This window comes from Syngnathus scovelli, chromosome 7 (genome assembly GCF_024217435.2).
Source record: "Syngnathus scovelli strain Florida chromosome 7, RoL_Ssco_1.2, whole genome shotgun sequence".
In the NCBI taxonomy this organism is placed as follows: domain Eukaryota; kingdom Metazoa; phylum Chordata; class Actinopteri; order Syngnathiformes; family Syngnathidae; genus Syngnathus; species Syngnathus scovelli.
This window is the reverse complement of record NC_090853.1, coordinates 5,106,622-5,119,721: the sequence shown is the minus strand read 5'-3', so window position 1 is coordinate 5,119,721 and position 13,100 is coordinate 5,106,622. Positions and strand designations below refer to the sequence as shown.

At 46.9% G+C, this 13,100-nt stretch overlaps 2 protein-coding genes across 4 annotated transcripts in view; one reads left to right on the top strand and one right to left on the bottom strand.

The window, feature by feature from the left end:
- Window positions 1-8,829, top strand: part of sik2b (salt-inducible kinase 2b) — a 28,699-nt gene extending 19,870 nt beyond the window's left edge. For 2 of the 3 annotated variants that reach the window (XM_049726749.2, XM_049726751.2), the window contains exons 8-15: window positions 48-203; window positions 497-655; window positions 1,771-2,002; window positions 2,082-2,375; window positions 3,636-3,793; window positions 4,454-4,567; window positions 4,833-4,921; window positions 5,083-8,829. In XM_049726749.2, coding sequence (XP_049582706.1) covers window positions 48-203; window positions 497-655; window positions 1,771-2,002; window positions 2,082-2,375; window positions 3,636-3,793; window positions 4,454-4,567; window positions 4,833-4,921; window positions 5,083-5,740 — 1,860 coding nt within the window. In that variant the 3' untranslated portion in view covers window positions 5,741-8,829. The remainder of the gene's footprint in view (window positions 1-47; window positions 204-496; window positions 656-1,770; window positions 2,003-2,081; window positions 2,376-3,635; window positions 3,794-4,453; window positions 4,568-4,832; window positions 4,922-5,082) is intronic. The other variant, XM_049726750.2, reaches the window with a different exon arrangement.
- ppp2r1bb (protein phosphatase 2, regulatory subunit A, beta b) overlaps window positions 1-13,100 on the bottom strand; it is a 44,096-nt gene that overhangs the window by 16,789 nt on the left and 14,207 nt on the right. The window lies entirely within an intron of this gene.

Here is a 13,100-nt window from a genome sequence, read left to right as displayed (position 1 = left end):
AATCTTGATCAAGTGATGTCATCGAACATGTGCTGTCTGTGCTCCAGTCTCTGCAGAACAAAAGCTACAACCACTTTGCTGCCATCTACTACCTGCTGGTAGAGCGGCTCAAGGCCCACCGCTGCAGCTTCCCCGTGGAGCAGAGGCTGGATGCACGTCAGCGGCGGCCCAGCACCATCGCCGAGCAGACGGTCGCCAAGGTAGCTCGTGAATAATCCATAGCCCACGTCCTCGCTCGCCGCCATGATCAAAGTGCTCTTATTCACACCTGCATCCACTGACCACAATCATTTCTTTTCTCCAACTGTTCTTCCTCTCAGCCTTGATCTTTATCGCTCGCTTACGCATTCTTTTCTCGTCTCCTTCCTCTCACAACCCCTGTTTAATTGCTCGTACCGTTCGAAAACGGCAGCATCCCCGTTTGTCGCATGGCCCTGCTCGGAGAGTCAACAGCTGCGATTTGGAGAAAGACTCAGTCTTGCTCTTCTCTCCGCAGTCGACGAGCGGTTCAGCCCAGGTGGGCTTGCTCCCGCAGGGGGTCCGTCTGCTGCGATCTCCTGCCGTTTCCCAAGCCGCCTCCGACGCGTTTACCTTCACCCAGCCCACGTGCGCCCTGGAGCAGAACTTCATGGCTGAGGATGTCAACACGCCCAAAGTAGGTTCAGTGAGCAGCAGCAAACTCAGTTGGCTGAGACACACGTGTCTTTGGAAGTCCCATGTTTGCGTGCATGTTCTCTAACCTCATATGACGGCCGATTGGCTTTGGTTCTGGAAAATGCTGTTATTACAGTCATTATCGTGCTGCCAAAGAATGTCCAGAAACATTATCCTGATGCGCTCTGACAGTGATTGGTTTTGATAAGCTCACTCGTTGTGAGTCACAAGTGTGTGTGTGTGTGTGTGTGCGTGCGTGCACGTCATGCTCCTTTGAGGGCTCCAGCATTTGCTTGCTTCGTCAACCTGCCAGAGTTCAGATGACTCGTCTTATGTAAGCTCCAAGCTAGTGTGCGCATCAGACAGGACAGCGACCTGTCTTCCATATGCCTAAGACTCACACACACTCAAAACACACTTTATTTATTTTTTTTCCTGTTTATCTGTGCCAACTAGCGACCTTCTTCCTGCTGGCCTGACGCAACTTGGCAGGTTATTAGAGTCCCACCGCCGCACACACATGTAGTTTTCATTTAGCAGTCCCCAAAATGTACTTTGCAGAACCCCCTCAACCAGTGGCTCCAACCAAATGTGATGTGTGTGTGTGTGTGTGTGCTAAGCAGAGCAGTGCAGGGAAACAGGCGTGCGTGCGTGCGTGTGTCTGCATGAATGGAGCTCGGTTATGTAAGCAGTCCTGCGATGATGTGACTGACTAAATGTGTTGCCGAGCGAACACGCATGGACGGGAAGCCGCAGCGCTCAACCACCAAAGTGAATACTTAAGTTTTTCCAAGCCATTAACTCAAATGCGTTTTTTTTATTTCCTTTACTTTTAATTGTTACTCTACTTTTTCCTCGTCGTGTGTGTCTCAGTGACGGTTTCTCGTTGTGTTTTTGTGTGTGCGCGCGCGTGCGTGTGGCTGTTGAGTAACTGCATTCCGATCCAGTGCACTAGTGAAAGCAGATGGAGAACTTGGGCAAAGTTGCTGTCTCCATACCGACAGCAGGCTGTTATTGCAACAAGTCATTTGCAGGCTGTGGCAGTGAAAATACAGTTGCTGCCCCAAAGTGGGCAATGAAGATGCAAATAAATGTATCGTCTGCATCTCTTTAAAGGTAAACGGCTGCATGCTGGACCCCCTGCCTCCCATCACTGTACTCCGCAAGTCCTCCACCTCGTCTCCTAGCAACATGATGGAGATGTCGATTGATGAGGGCATCGAGACCGAAGAGCCCGACGCGGAGGAGGACCCGCCCCACATGTCTTTGGCCTACCTGGCCGCTCGTTTCGGCCAGAGGCGACACACCCTCTCTGAGGTCACCAACCAGCCGGGAACGTCAAACCAGGGTATGATGCCTTCAGGTCTTATGTGCGTTGTTGTTTTTTTTTCTCCCCGAGTCTTCCACTTAAAAGCCTTTTCCACCAGGTAAACTGTTCACCCTGGGCCACAACCCCTCCACGGGTAGCATGGACTCTGACATGGGCTACGACATGGGCTCCATGCACAGCGACCTCAGCCTGCTCGAGGACCCCCCGTCGCTCAACGAAGTGGTGCTGGCCAACAGCACGGCTCCCCGCGTGCCCCCCGCGTCCTTCCTGAGCACTCGGCCGGCCAACCCGGCGATGGCTGCCTTGACCTCGCAGCACAGGGACACCCACAACCGTTCGCCCATCAGCTTCAGAGAAGGACGGCGCGCCTCTGACACGTCACTCACACAAGGTCAGGAGCCCACTCACGCTTATCAGTGCGATTCAACATGCGTGCAATTCAAGTTCAGATAGATTAAGCCAGCTCACACTGACAGATCCTGTATGACCGGCAAAGTCACCGGCGCGGAAGGAGACGAGCGTGACTGCGAGAATGAATAAGTGTCAGATCATGTCTCTTTGGATGCTGTCATGAGGTGCCGCGCTGGGGGGGGGTTTGACATGCAACAGAGCACACAATCATAACACGCCGGCTGCAGCTGCTCTTTCACACCCTTACCTGCACATACACTCATGTGCATATAGATTCCAGATTACAAAGTCCCTCATTTTCACACTGTCGTTCACGCCCTCTTTCTTGCCCTCCCTCCTTATCACCTCATCTACTCGGGCCCTTCGATGACTCAGATTCATGAATCACCGACTGATTTTAGAAAGTTTCAGCCCACACATGTCGCCATCTTACCATTTCTCCCGCCACCCCTTTCGCCCCGCTTGTCTTGCTTTTTCCCTTTAGAAATCACTGTAGACGGCTTGTTACCAGATTGTGATGGCATTCGGTCGAGGGGCAGGCCTTTCAAGACCAAATATGGATCGGCACAAAAATCATACAGCTTGAGAGATATTCAGCTACTGCACTTGCCCTGTCTAGATCGGTATCAATGTTTAATTACATCACCCCATGCCCGATCCTGCCATAAAAACAGCAATGAAAATCTTGATGGGGGGTAATCAAGAAGGGATTTCTGAACATTCTCTCTGCCATTCCATATACTGCCTCCCTGATCTTGGCCCACACGTTATAAAACTCGCATGCGCTTCTGCCGAGCCGAAAGGATAATTACAGCTTGAAAACATTTGTTTCTCCAGCTCCTCATTGACAGCCTGCAATGTGTGCGCTCCCGTTTGCTGTTTGTGTGACTTGTTTCTCTCGCTCGCTCGCTTGCTCGCTCACTCGCCCGCTTGCTCGTTTTCATTTTAAATCCTCTTTGGGGAGAGAGAGTCGATGCGGCGGATTCTTTTGCGTCAGACTGCTGACTCGGGTTAGAAATAACTCCCACCAGCACAGTGAGTCAGGACATATCGTACACGGCCGTTGCTCGTCACCACTGGATGGCTCTTATCAGGCTCACGCAGTGTCATGTGCGCACACACACCAACACACCCACTACGATTCAGTGACGCGTGTGGAAGGAGATGTGTCAGAAAAAAGGGGGGGGGGGGGGGCTGGCATTATAAAATCTGACGTTCAACATTCTCAATATTCGCACAGGTCTGGTTGCCTTTCGACAGCATCTCCAGAACCTGGCGAGGACCAAAGGAATCTTGGAGCTGAACAAAGTCCAGATGCTGGTGGAGCAGATGGGCTCAGGTGAAATGACAGCCATGGCACCCCCGGCAGCCCAGTACCACTTGCACAACCTCCTGGAGGTCAGTCGCACTCGAGAATCCGGACATAAACACACACGCATGGCAGACTCATTGCTTGGCAGTTCATCCACTATCCTCACCCCATTTTGGGCAGGGGAGGGAAAAAAAAAAGACAGTCACTGGGGTTGTTGTGTAACCCCGAGAGAGTTGGCCAACCGAGGCTTGTTTACCGTGTCTCGTCCCCTTGGGGCCCGCAGCCTGGGCCAAAGTGAATGCCGCCATTGTCAAAGGCTGTCAGACTTAGCCATAGCAGAGACTGGCCGTTCAATAAGCCCAAATCACAAGCCCGCTGAATGAGACACACTGTACGGGAACAGGAGTTTTCCAGTAAGTCTAAACATAAACACAATTAATAGGCAAAAGTGACAAGATCTGTTTGTTCCCGTTCGTTCATAATGCAATAACACGGCGCCCCATCATCCTTTTAATATGCCGCTAGTATGTAATCCCCATGGAACATGGCATTTAGTAAAAAGGCATCTGGCTGATCAGTCAACACAAAGGCATTTTGGCAGCCACACTGTACGGATAAGCCACTTAGACCGAGCCACGAAGCACCCAGGAGCACACGGCGGCAGTGTTAAGTGTGTCCTTGACTTCACGGCATTGCGTGTAGTCGTGGACATCCTGTTTGTGACTTGTCAATGTTTGTGTTGGAAGACCGAGGCAACCAAGCAACAGGAAGGCCCGACTTTGTACCAAGGTGGGCCGCAGCCACCGCTCCTGTCCCGCAGGCAGAGTTTGGAGACGCAGTACCTCACCCATCGTCTGCAGGTACGCTCCGACGGGACACAGCACACCTCCGTTACATAGTCAATCAGGCTGAACTAGTTGAACTCATTTCTTCAGTGTTGACATTTTGGAGGATCTTAAGCTTGGCTAGCACATTTTGTTTGCAACTCGAGACAGAAATTGGCTCATATTACAAAACTCAGTCGTGGTCAGATGGCCCCATAATGGGGTTTGAATTGTTTGTAGCTCATCCAACACCTGACGTTCATCGAGCTGAAAGCCGTCTTGTGTTTCTTGTGTCCATTAGACGGGCGTTTTGGCAAACAGTCCTGCAAGCTGTCAGATGTACTGTAAGGAGTCCCCCCGAAGTTTAGAACAACAGCTACAAGAACACCGGTAAGTCATTCCTCCAAATTGTCTCATTGCTAACCAAAACAGCTGCACTTATTGACATAATAGACATTTTTAGTTACACCCGTTGTTTGATCAAGTTCCGATTTTGACAACCAACACACAAGCAGTACTTAGCGTCTAACTTGGCCGTGTCGTCCTCACAGACTGAACCAGAAGCGGATGTACCTTCAGCAGTCGCAGGGTATAGGCCTGCCTGTCTACTTCAATCAGATGCAGATCGCTGAAGGCTCCTATCCAGCGGCTGGTGCCCCTCTGGACCCGACAGCCTCCCAGAACTCCTCCCAGGTGTCCCCGATGTCGGCCGGCGGCCCCCAGCCTCAATCGCAGCCGCAAGCCTCGCCGCCTTACAGCCACCCCCACAGCCTGAGCCCCCTTCTGGAACCGGGGGAGGGCCCTCTTTATGACCCCTACATGAGCCACCACCACTACGCCCAGCACATGCTCCCTGTCCCCCACCTTCAGCACCACCCCTTGCAACCTCTCCACCATCAGCACTTCCCCCACCACCACCAATCGCCTCATGAAACCTCAGCCAGCAGCCTCGGTTTCTGCTACCCTGTAGAGCAGCAGGCCTGCTGCCCCTCGGCTGAAGCCCCGCCCCCAGGCCAGTATGAGTTCCCACTAGACCTAGGGCTACTCCCCCCTCCCGTCATAGGAGAGGTGGAGGGGCCCGGTGCGGAGGCCTCATGTGAGCCGGGCCAGCGCGAGGGTCTGGTTCTGGCCGAGCTGCAGAGCCCGCTCCTGGACAGTGAGATGATGGAGACGGTGGACTCCCAGCACGGCTTTGTGCTGGTCAACTGAAGACTCGGGTGCAATGGGCCGGTTTGAAGCAGTATTAAGCACAGAGATCCCGAAGAGCAGAGAGATTTGGAGACACAGGCGTAGCAGCAGGGAAAGTGCAGATTTTCGTACAACCAACAAAAACTGAATTTCTTACTTGGGATGAACCTCGGAGAACCTTTCGTACCAAAATCCCTCCCTTAGCTGACCTCCTTTCCCTCCCTCTCCTCCCCACGTGTCAAGCAGGACAGTGCGGCGGGAACTCGTGTTGATGTCGCGTCGCTGTGGCGAGGCTGCTCCAGCGGCAGCCCTCGTGAGACGACGATGATCACGTGCAGCGTTTCACACAGAAATGGCTTGGAAGTGAGCGCTTTTTGGACTGGGTGGCAAGCAAAAGCACAAAATGACTGCCAGGTTGTTTGAGCACTAGTTTGATACCTAGCTTAAGGTCCACGTGCTTCGACGCTCATTGTGCTCACCGGTATGACAATTCTCAAGCTGCGTGAGCATTTATCAGTTATTCGAGAGATAAAGAACCGGTAATGCAAGTTCAGTTTGAAGATAATTGCTGAAAACATGCAACTTTGCACCATTGAAAATTTGCCTGATATTTTGGTGGGGGCGTGGCTAAAAGTTGAAATTGTAGCAATTGCCATAAAGCTGCTAGAGAATTTATTTGCAGTGCTGTAGATTCATCACTAGTTGGATAAATAAACAAGTCAAGCCGACAAGTGAAAACAAAGAGCGTACGAAAGAGCACATGGACCTTAAACTGGACTTGCAGGAAGCGCTCAAAAGGCTCGCCATAGGCAGCGTTGTTTTTCTGCTAAAATAAGACACCTTGACAAGAACCGCAAGTCGTCGTTTTAGCGGAGAGAAGAGACAACGGCCCTCGTTTATCACAAAGCACAAATTCAGGTGTCACTTTGCACTCTGGTGGGTTGTACGGTAGCGGGTGGGCGGGCACAACGGTCGTATTGACCACTCGCAACACTAACAATAGCGGCATGCAGTATTTTGACAGGAGCACTCACCAAGTGGATGACTACACAACACAACAACACATTTCCTCACTCTCCAGTGTTTTTTTTTTTTTTTTTTTTTTTTTTTGGGCAACTACTGAACTAACACTACTGAAAGGCTTCTCCACCTTCTATCCTGAGGAGCGCTTGATTTGTGGCTGGTGGTAAACGAGGGCTCCCGTAGTTGAATGTTTGGTGACAACAACTTATTATTCTACCTTTTTGTGGCAATACTGAAGCAATATTAATCTTCTGTGATGATGATGATGATGCGCCTAAGCTGCGCGGCTCACTCTGATCTGATTCGTCACGCGGAACTGTTGACATCAGCAGGAGTGTTTTTTTGTTTTGTTTTGCACAAGTCGGCGAGAATGTCACGTGACTGAAAAGGACGAGAGTTTTCGTGAACGAATGTAATGGATGACGCCACGCGTGACCACTTCTGGGGTGAACGGCAAAAATGGCGTCGAGATGAGAGACTTTTTTTTTTTTTTTTTGCATTATTTTATTCTTTAGTTTTAGCAGCACTCAGACTGTGATGAATACAGTTGAAGTATCTTTCCAACAAGTGACATTTTGTGTGTGTGTGTGAGTGTGTGTGGTCAAATCAAATTGAAAATTAATTCTTTGGCGAAGTGAGGTGTCTAATAAAGTACACCGACCGTAGCAACAATGGCAGACTTGGAGGTCAAATCCACCATTCAGACCTTTCACGTACTTTTCTTATCAATAGCAATAGACATCACTTATTCACCAAGGACTATTGGAGCCAAGCTAAAAAGTAAAAAAATAAAAAATTAATTGAATACACAAGTCAAATGATCATATGAGGACTTCTCTCACCAAATGACGTTTTCCCTGAAAATTGCGACGTTTCTTGTAATGTTACAATTTGCACATGCACCCATTAAAATGACAACATTGATGACTATCTGATCAATTTACGACAATTGTAATGCTACAATTTTGTTACAGTTTCAACTTGGTCACATTCTCTCAAAATGATTGTCCCCGTAAGATTACATTTTAAACATTCGCTTCTAAAGGTCACAACTTCATCTTATTACAACTATTCTCGTAAAACGAGGACTTTTTTCCTCTGAAAATGGTGACTACTGTTAGAATGTTACTTTTTTTTTCATTCAAGCATTACAAGTTGAACTCTTGTCATCACATTCCGACTTTTCATTGCAATGACTTTTTCCTCAAATTTTCACGTTATTGTTATGAAATTACATTTTTAGATTGGCCCTAATATTCATTGGTACTTACAGCAATGAGGCCCTGTATATTTTTTCTTTTCACGTACCATAAATTGCTTGACACCTTAACGTGAGTTTATATCGATTTACAGTTCCATATTGTCACCTCACCATCGTGACAGTAAAAATTTGTAACGGCAGCAATAATAACCCACAATGCATTGCAGCCATAAGTGACAGAAAAAAGTGTGCAAAGAACTCATATATTGTATCCATATTTTCAGGTAGCTCAGGTTTACTGGACAGAAATGTATTACTACCGCTGTAGGACATCAACTCATATTTGTCTGAAAAAGTGTACAAATTAGCGTTAAATACAGCGAGCTAGTAGTGTTTGTATTCTGTGTGCCTTTTACTTTCCACATTTCAATTTATCGATTTATTCATGATTAGCTTTTGTTTTTTGTCATGCCCCCCCTCCCACTCAAATGAGTACAATCCCGTTTTTACAAAGGTACAAAAACCAAAGTCCCTCAAAGATTTTGCCAGTATGAGCCGCCATCTTTGTGACTTTAAACAATGTTGTTGGGTTTTTTTTAAAAAAAAAAAAAAAAAATGTTGGCTCAGTGGCCGCACGTGTCAAAAGTATTCTAGCAATATATTGTGTGTAGGTGAAGACTGAAATAATCGGGAGAGTAGTATCGGATACAATACATTCATTTCACACGCACACACACACACATGCCCCGCCCCCCCGCCCACTCGACTCCCTGCGGATGGAACACAACAACATGAAATAGACTTTTCTATATTTCCCCTCATTGTTGTCGACCACACATAAGCTAACTTGCTGTTGAGATTAAAAAAGGGTTATTGAACAGCTAAATGCTTTCTGGTCTTCTTTTGTCTACAATTCCACTCATAAAAAGAATACAGTTGTGCTCTGAAGCTGTCTTAACATGCATGCAACTTTTTACCAAAAACTCTAGGAAGCGAGACAAAGGAGAGCTGCATGACTCAGCAGAAACGACCTCACCCTAATGACTCTGACCATCAGTACAGATTTTTCATATTTGTTCAATGTTTTCAGCAATGACAGAGTGAACCACTCAACCCAACACAATCCCATTACTCATATCAGTTATTGGTTTTCTCTTTTAGTATGTACTGTGGATTTAAAAGTATACACACCCCTGTGCAAATGCAAGATTGATCATTTCAAAAATATTATCCACAAGATATGTTACTGTTAAAACATCCCCCCAAAAAATCTGGGATTGTGTTGCAAAAGTGTGCACACCCTTGTAATTGGGATGAAACTTGTGTCCAGAATTAACCAATCGTATTTAAACCCAAAATAAAGTTCAGATGTTACCGTAGGAATCTCGTGATCGTGTGCTGACACTGACTGTCGGCTAGCAAGAATTTAAGCATTGTTTTGCAACCCTGTTATTGTAATTAGAAGAATGCTCAAATTTGTTTTCAAATGGACTTGAACTTTATTCTGTTATAAAGGATTTCTTGAGCAATGTATGATATGAACATAGGTGTTTCCCTACCCAATGTGCAGGGAAGGTGACAATGTACCAGAGAACTCATGTGGTAGGGAACACCTAATCCCTGAGACTAGACGCAGATGAGATGGGGGACTGATCTGACCTCTTCATGGAAAAGCAAGGCGTTATGGCTTTCCAGGGAATATGATCACGTCAAGTGTGAAGGATACATGCATGACCTCAGTGGACATGACAGTAAATCCAATAATAATGCAGGGATTTGTGATGCTTTTTACTGCCATACTTTCAAATTAAAAAAAAAAAGACCATGTATAGTAAGTCGTTTTTTTTTTGTTTGTTTAAAAAACAAAAAGACTGGTTTTTAGGGAAAAAAATTGCAATGTATAGTAAAAGGCTTTTTAAAGGGCATGTGTATGCATAGAGTCTAGGGCAGGGGTGTCCAAGTCCAGTCCTCGAGGGCCATATTCCTCCATGTTTTCCAAGTTTCCCTCGTTAAACACACCTAATTCGATGATCAGGCTCCTGCAGAACGTGAGGATGAACTGATCATTTGAATCAGGTGTGTTTAACGAGGGAAACTTGGAAAACATGGAGGAATGCGGCCCTCGAGGACTGGACTTGGACACCACTGCCTTACACCGAGTGCCAAAAGCCCCAATGATCGTGAGCAGCAGGGGGGGGCCCCATTTCAACCCCTTACACTGAGTGCCAAGCAGGGAAGAAATGGGTACCATTGTTATAGTCACCGGTATGACTCGGCAGGGGTTTGAACCCACAACCTCCCAAACTCAGGGCGGACACTCTCCTCTCAGGCCACTGAGCTGGTAAACATTTGTATCGTAGTATAATACTTATAGTCATTTTTAAATAACGTGTATACCTATATACGCCTAAATATTGTTATCCTATACATCTACTGCAATTTCTCATTAGATAGCTGGTTTGAAATTTGCTTTTAATATTATTATTTTTAATAAACATTTATGTTAAAACTTGTCTGGCGTCTTATTCCTTGTTTTTATATTCGCCAATTAAAACATAGAAATCAGACATTTGGTTAACTGCTTTATATGACAATATGTGTAGATACACTACACGAGGTTAAAAAAAAAGAGAATAAATAAATAAAGGGTTAATTGTACAACAAAAGCATTCCCTCGCACCTGGGATCGAACCAAGATCTTACCGTGCAAGCGCTCGAGTCACTAACCAGTCGGCTATTTCGACCGGCAGTCTACAATAGCTTGCACTGTACGTTCCATGTGTATTCCAGCTTTTTAAGAACTGAATCTTTAGAATCGGTTCACTCAAAATGTTTGTTCAAAAGAATCGTTCACCAAATCGTTCGCTACACTTTCTTATTTATTTATTTTATTATTATTTTTAACTCGTGTAGTGTACCAAAATATCCCATAATTATATGCCTAAATAATTGTGCTAATTTAAAACTATTCTACTTGTTAATACCTACAAAATAACATATTCTAACCGGAGATTGCGTTGACCTAATTTTCACATGGTCCTTGTTTACATTTTGCATTTGACACTGACAGCTGTCAAGTGCCACGTTAGGGCTCTTCTTGTGTAAGTTTTATTTGTTATGGGTTTTCTTTTGTAAGTTTAACTTTGGGTACTTCGAAAGTGTCATTTTAAATTGTACTTTGCTAGGTGTTCGTGTACACAACGTGTTGTGATGACATCTGCTGCGGAGTCTTCACAGCTAGTCGCTTGTGAGTTGCTCCATAAAACCATACATGTTCCATGCACTGAGAGCAAGGCTTCCATAGGGTAGTGGTTAGTGCTCTGGGCTTTCACCCCAGCAACCCAGGTTCGAATCTCGGTGGAACCCAAAACATTTTATCATAGAAAATTTGCAACACAGTTGCTCGTGTAACCATACCTTTAGGTTTAAAGTTAGGGTTAGAGCTAGAATTAGGTTTAGAGCTAGGGCTAGGGTTAGGCTTAGAGCTAGGGCTAGGCTTAGCGCTAAGGTTAGGGTTAGTGCGAGTGTTACGGTTAGAGCTAGTGTTAGGATTAGAGCTAGGGTTAGATCTAGGGTTGGGGTAAGAGCTAGGGTTAGGGTTTGAGCTAGGGTTAGAGCTCGGGTTAGGGTTAGAGCTAGGGTTAGGGTTAGAGCTCGGGTTAGGGTTAGAGCTAGGGTTAGGGCTAGGGTTAGAGCTAGGGTTAGGGTTAGAGCTAGGGTTAGGGTTAGAGCTAGGCTTAGGGTTAGGGTTAGAGTTAGAGCGAGGGTTAGGGTTAGGGTTAGAGCTAGGGTTAGTGCGAGTGTTACGGTTAGAGCTAGTGTTAGGGTTAGAGCTAGGGTTGGAGCTAGGCTTAGGGTTAGGGTTAGAGTTAGAGCTAGGGTTAGGGTTAGAGCTAGGGTTAGAGTTTGTGCGAGGGTTAGGGTTAGAGCTAGGGTTCGGGTTAGGGTTAGAGCTAGGGTTAGAGCTAGGCTTAGGGTTAGCGTTAGAGTTAGAGCTAGGGTTAGGGTTAGAGCTAGGGTTCGGGTTAGGGTTAGGGTTAGTCCGAGTGTTACGGTTAGAGCTCGGGTTAGGGTTAGAGTTAGGGTTTGGGTTAGGGCTAGGGTTAGAGCTAGGTTAGAGCTAGGCTTAGGGTTAGGGTTAGAGTTAGAGCGAGGGTTAGGGTTAGAGCTAGGGTCAGGGTTAGAGCTAGGGTTAGGGTTAGAATTAGAGTGAGGGTTAGGGTTAGAGCTAGGGTTAGAGCTAGGCTTAGGGTTAGGGTTAGAGTTAGAGCTAGGGTTAGGGTTAGAGCTAGGGTTAGAGTTTGTGCGAGGGTTAGGGTTAGAGCTAGGGTTAGGGTTAGAGCTAGGGTTAGAGCTAGGCTTAGGGTTAGCGTAGGGTTCGGGTTAGAGCTAGGGTTCGGGTTAGGGTTAGGGTTAGTCCGAGTGTTACGGTTAGAGCTAGTGGTAGGGTTAGAGCTAGGGTTGGGGTAAGAGCTAGGGTTAGGGTTAGAGCTAGGGTTAGGGTTAGAACTAGGCTTAGGGTTAGGGTTAGAGTTAGAGCGAGGGTTAGGGTTAGAGCTAGGGTCAGGGTTAGAGCTAGGGTTAGTGCGAGTGTTACGGTTAGAGCTAGTGTTAGAGCTAGGGTTGGGGTAAGAGCTAGGGTTAGGGTTAGGGTTAGGGTTAGAGCTCGGGTTAGGGTTAGAGTTAGGGTTTGGGTTAGGGCTAGGGTTAGAGGTAGGGTTAGAGGTAGGGTTAGGGTTAGAGATAGGGTTAGAGCTAGGGTTAGAGCTAGGCTTAGGGTTAGGGTTAGAGTTAGAGCGAGGGTTAGGGTTAGAGCTAGGGTCAGGGTTAGAGCTAGGGTTAGGGTTAGAATTAGAGTGAGGGTTAGGGTTAGAGCTAGGGTTAGAGCTAGGCTTAGGGTTAGAGTTAGAGCTAGGGTTAGGGTTAGAGCTAGGGTTAGAGTTTGTGCGAGGGTTAGGGTTAGAGCTAGGCTTAGGGTTAGAGCTAGGGTTAGAGCTAGGCTTAGGGTTAGCGTTAGAGTTAGAGCTAGGGTTAGGGTTAGAGCTAGGGTTCGGGTTAGGGTTAGGGTTAGGGTTAGTCCGAGTGTTACGGTTAGAGCTAGTGTTAGGGTTAGAGCTAGGGTTGGGGTAAGAGCTAGGGTTAGGGTTAGAGCTAGGG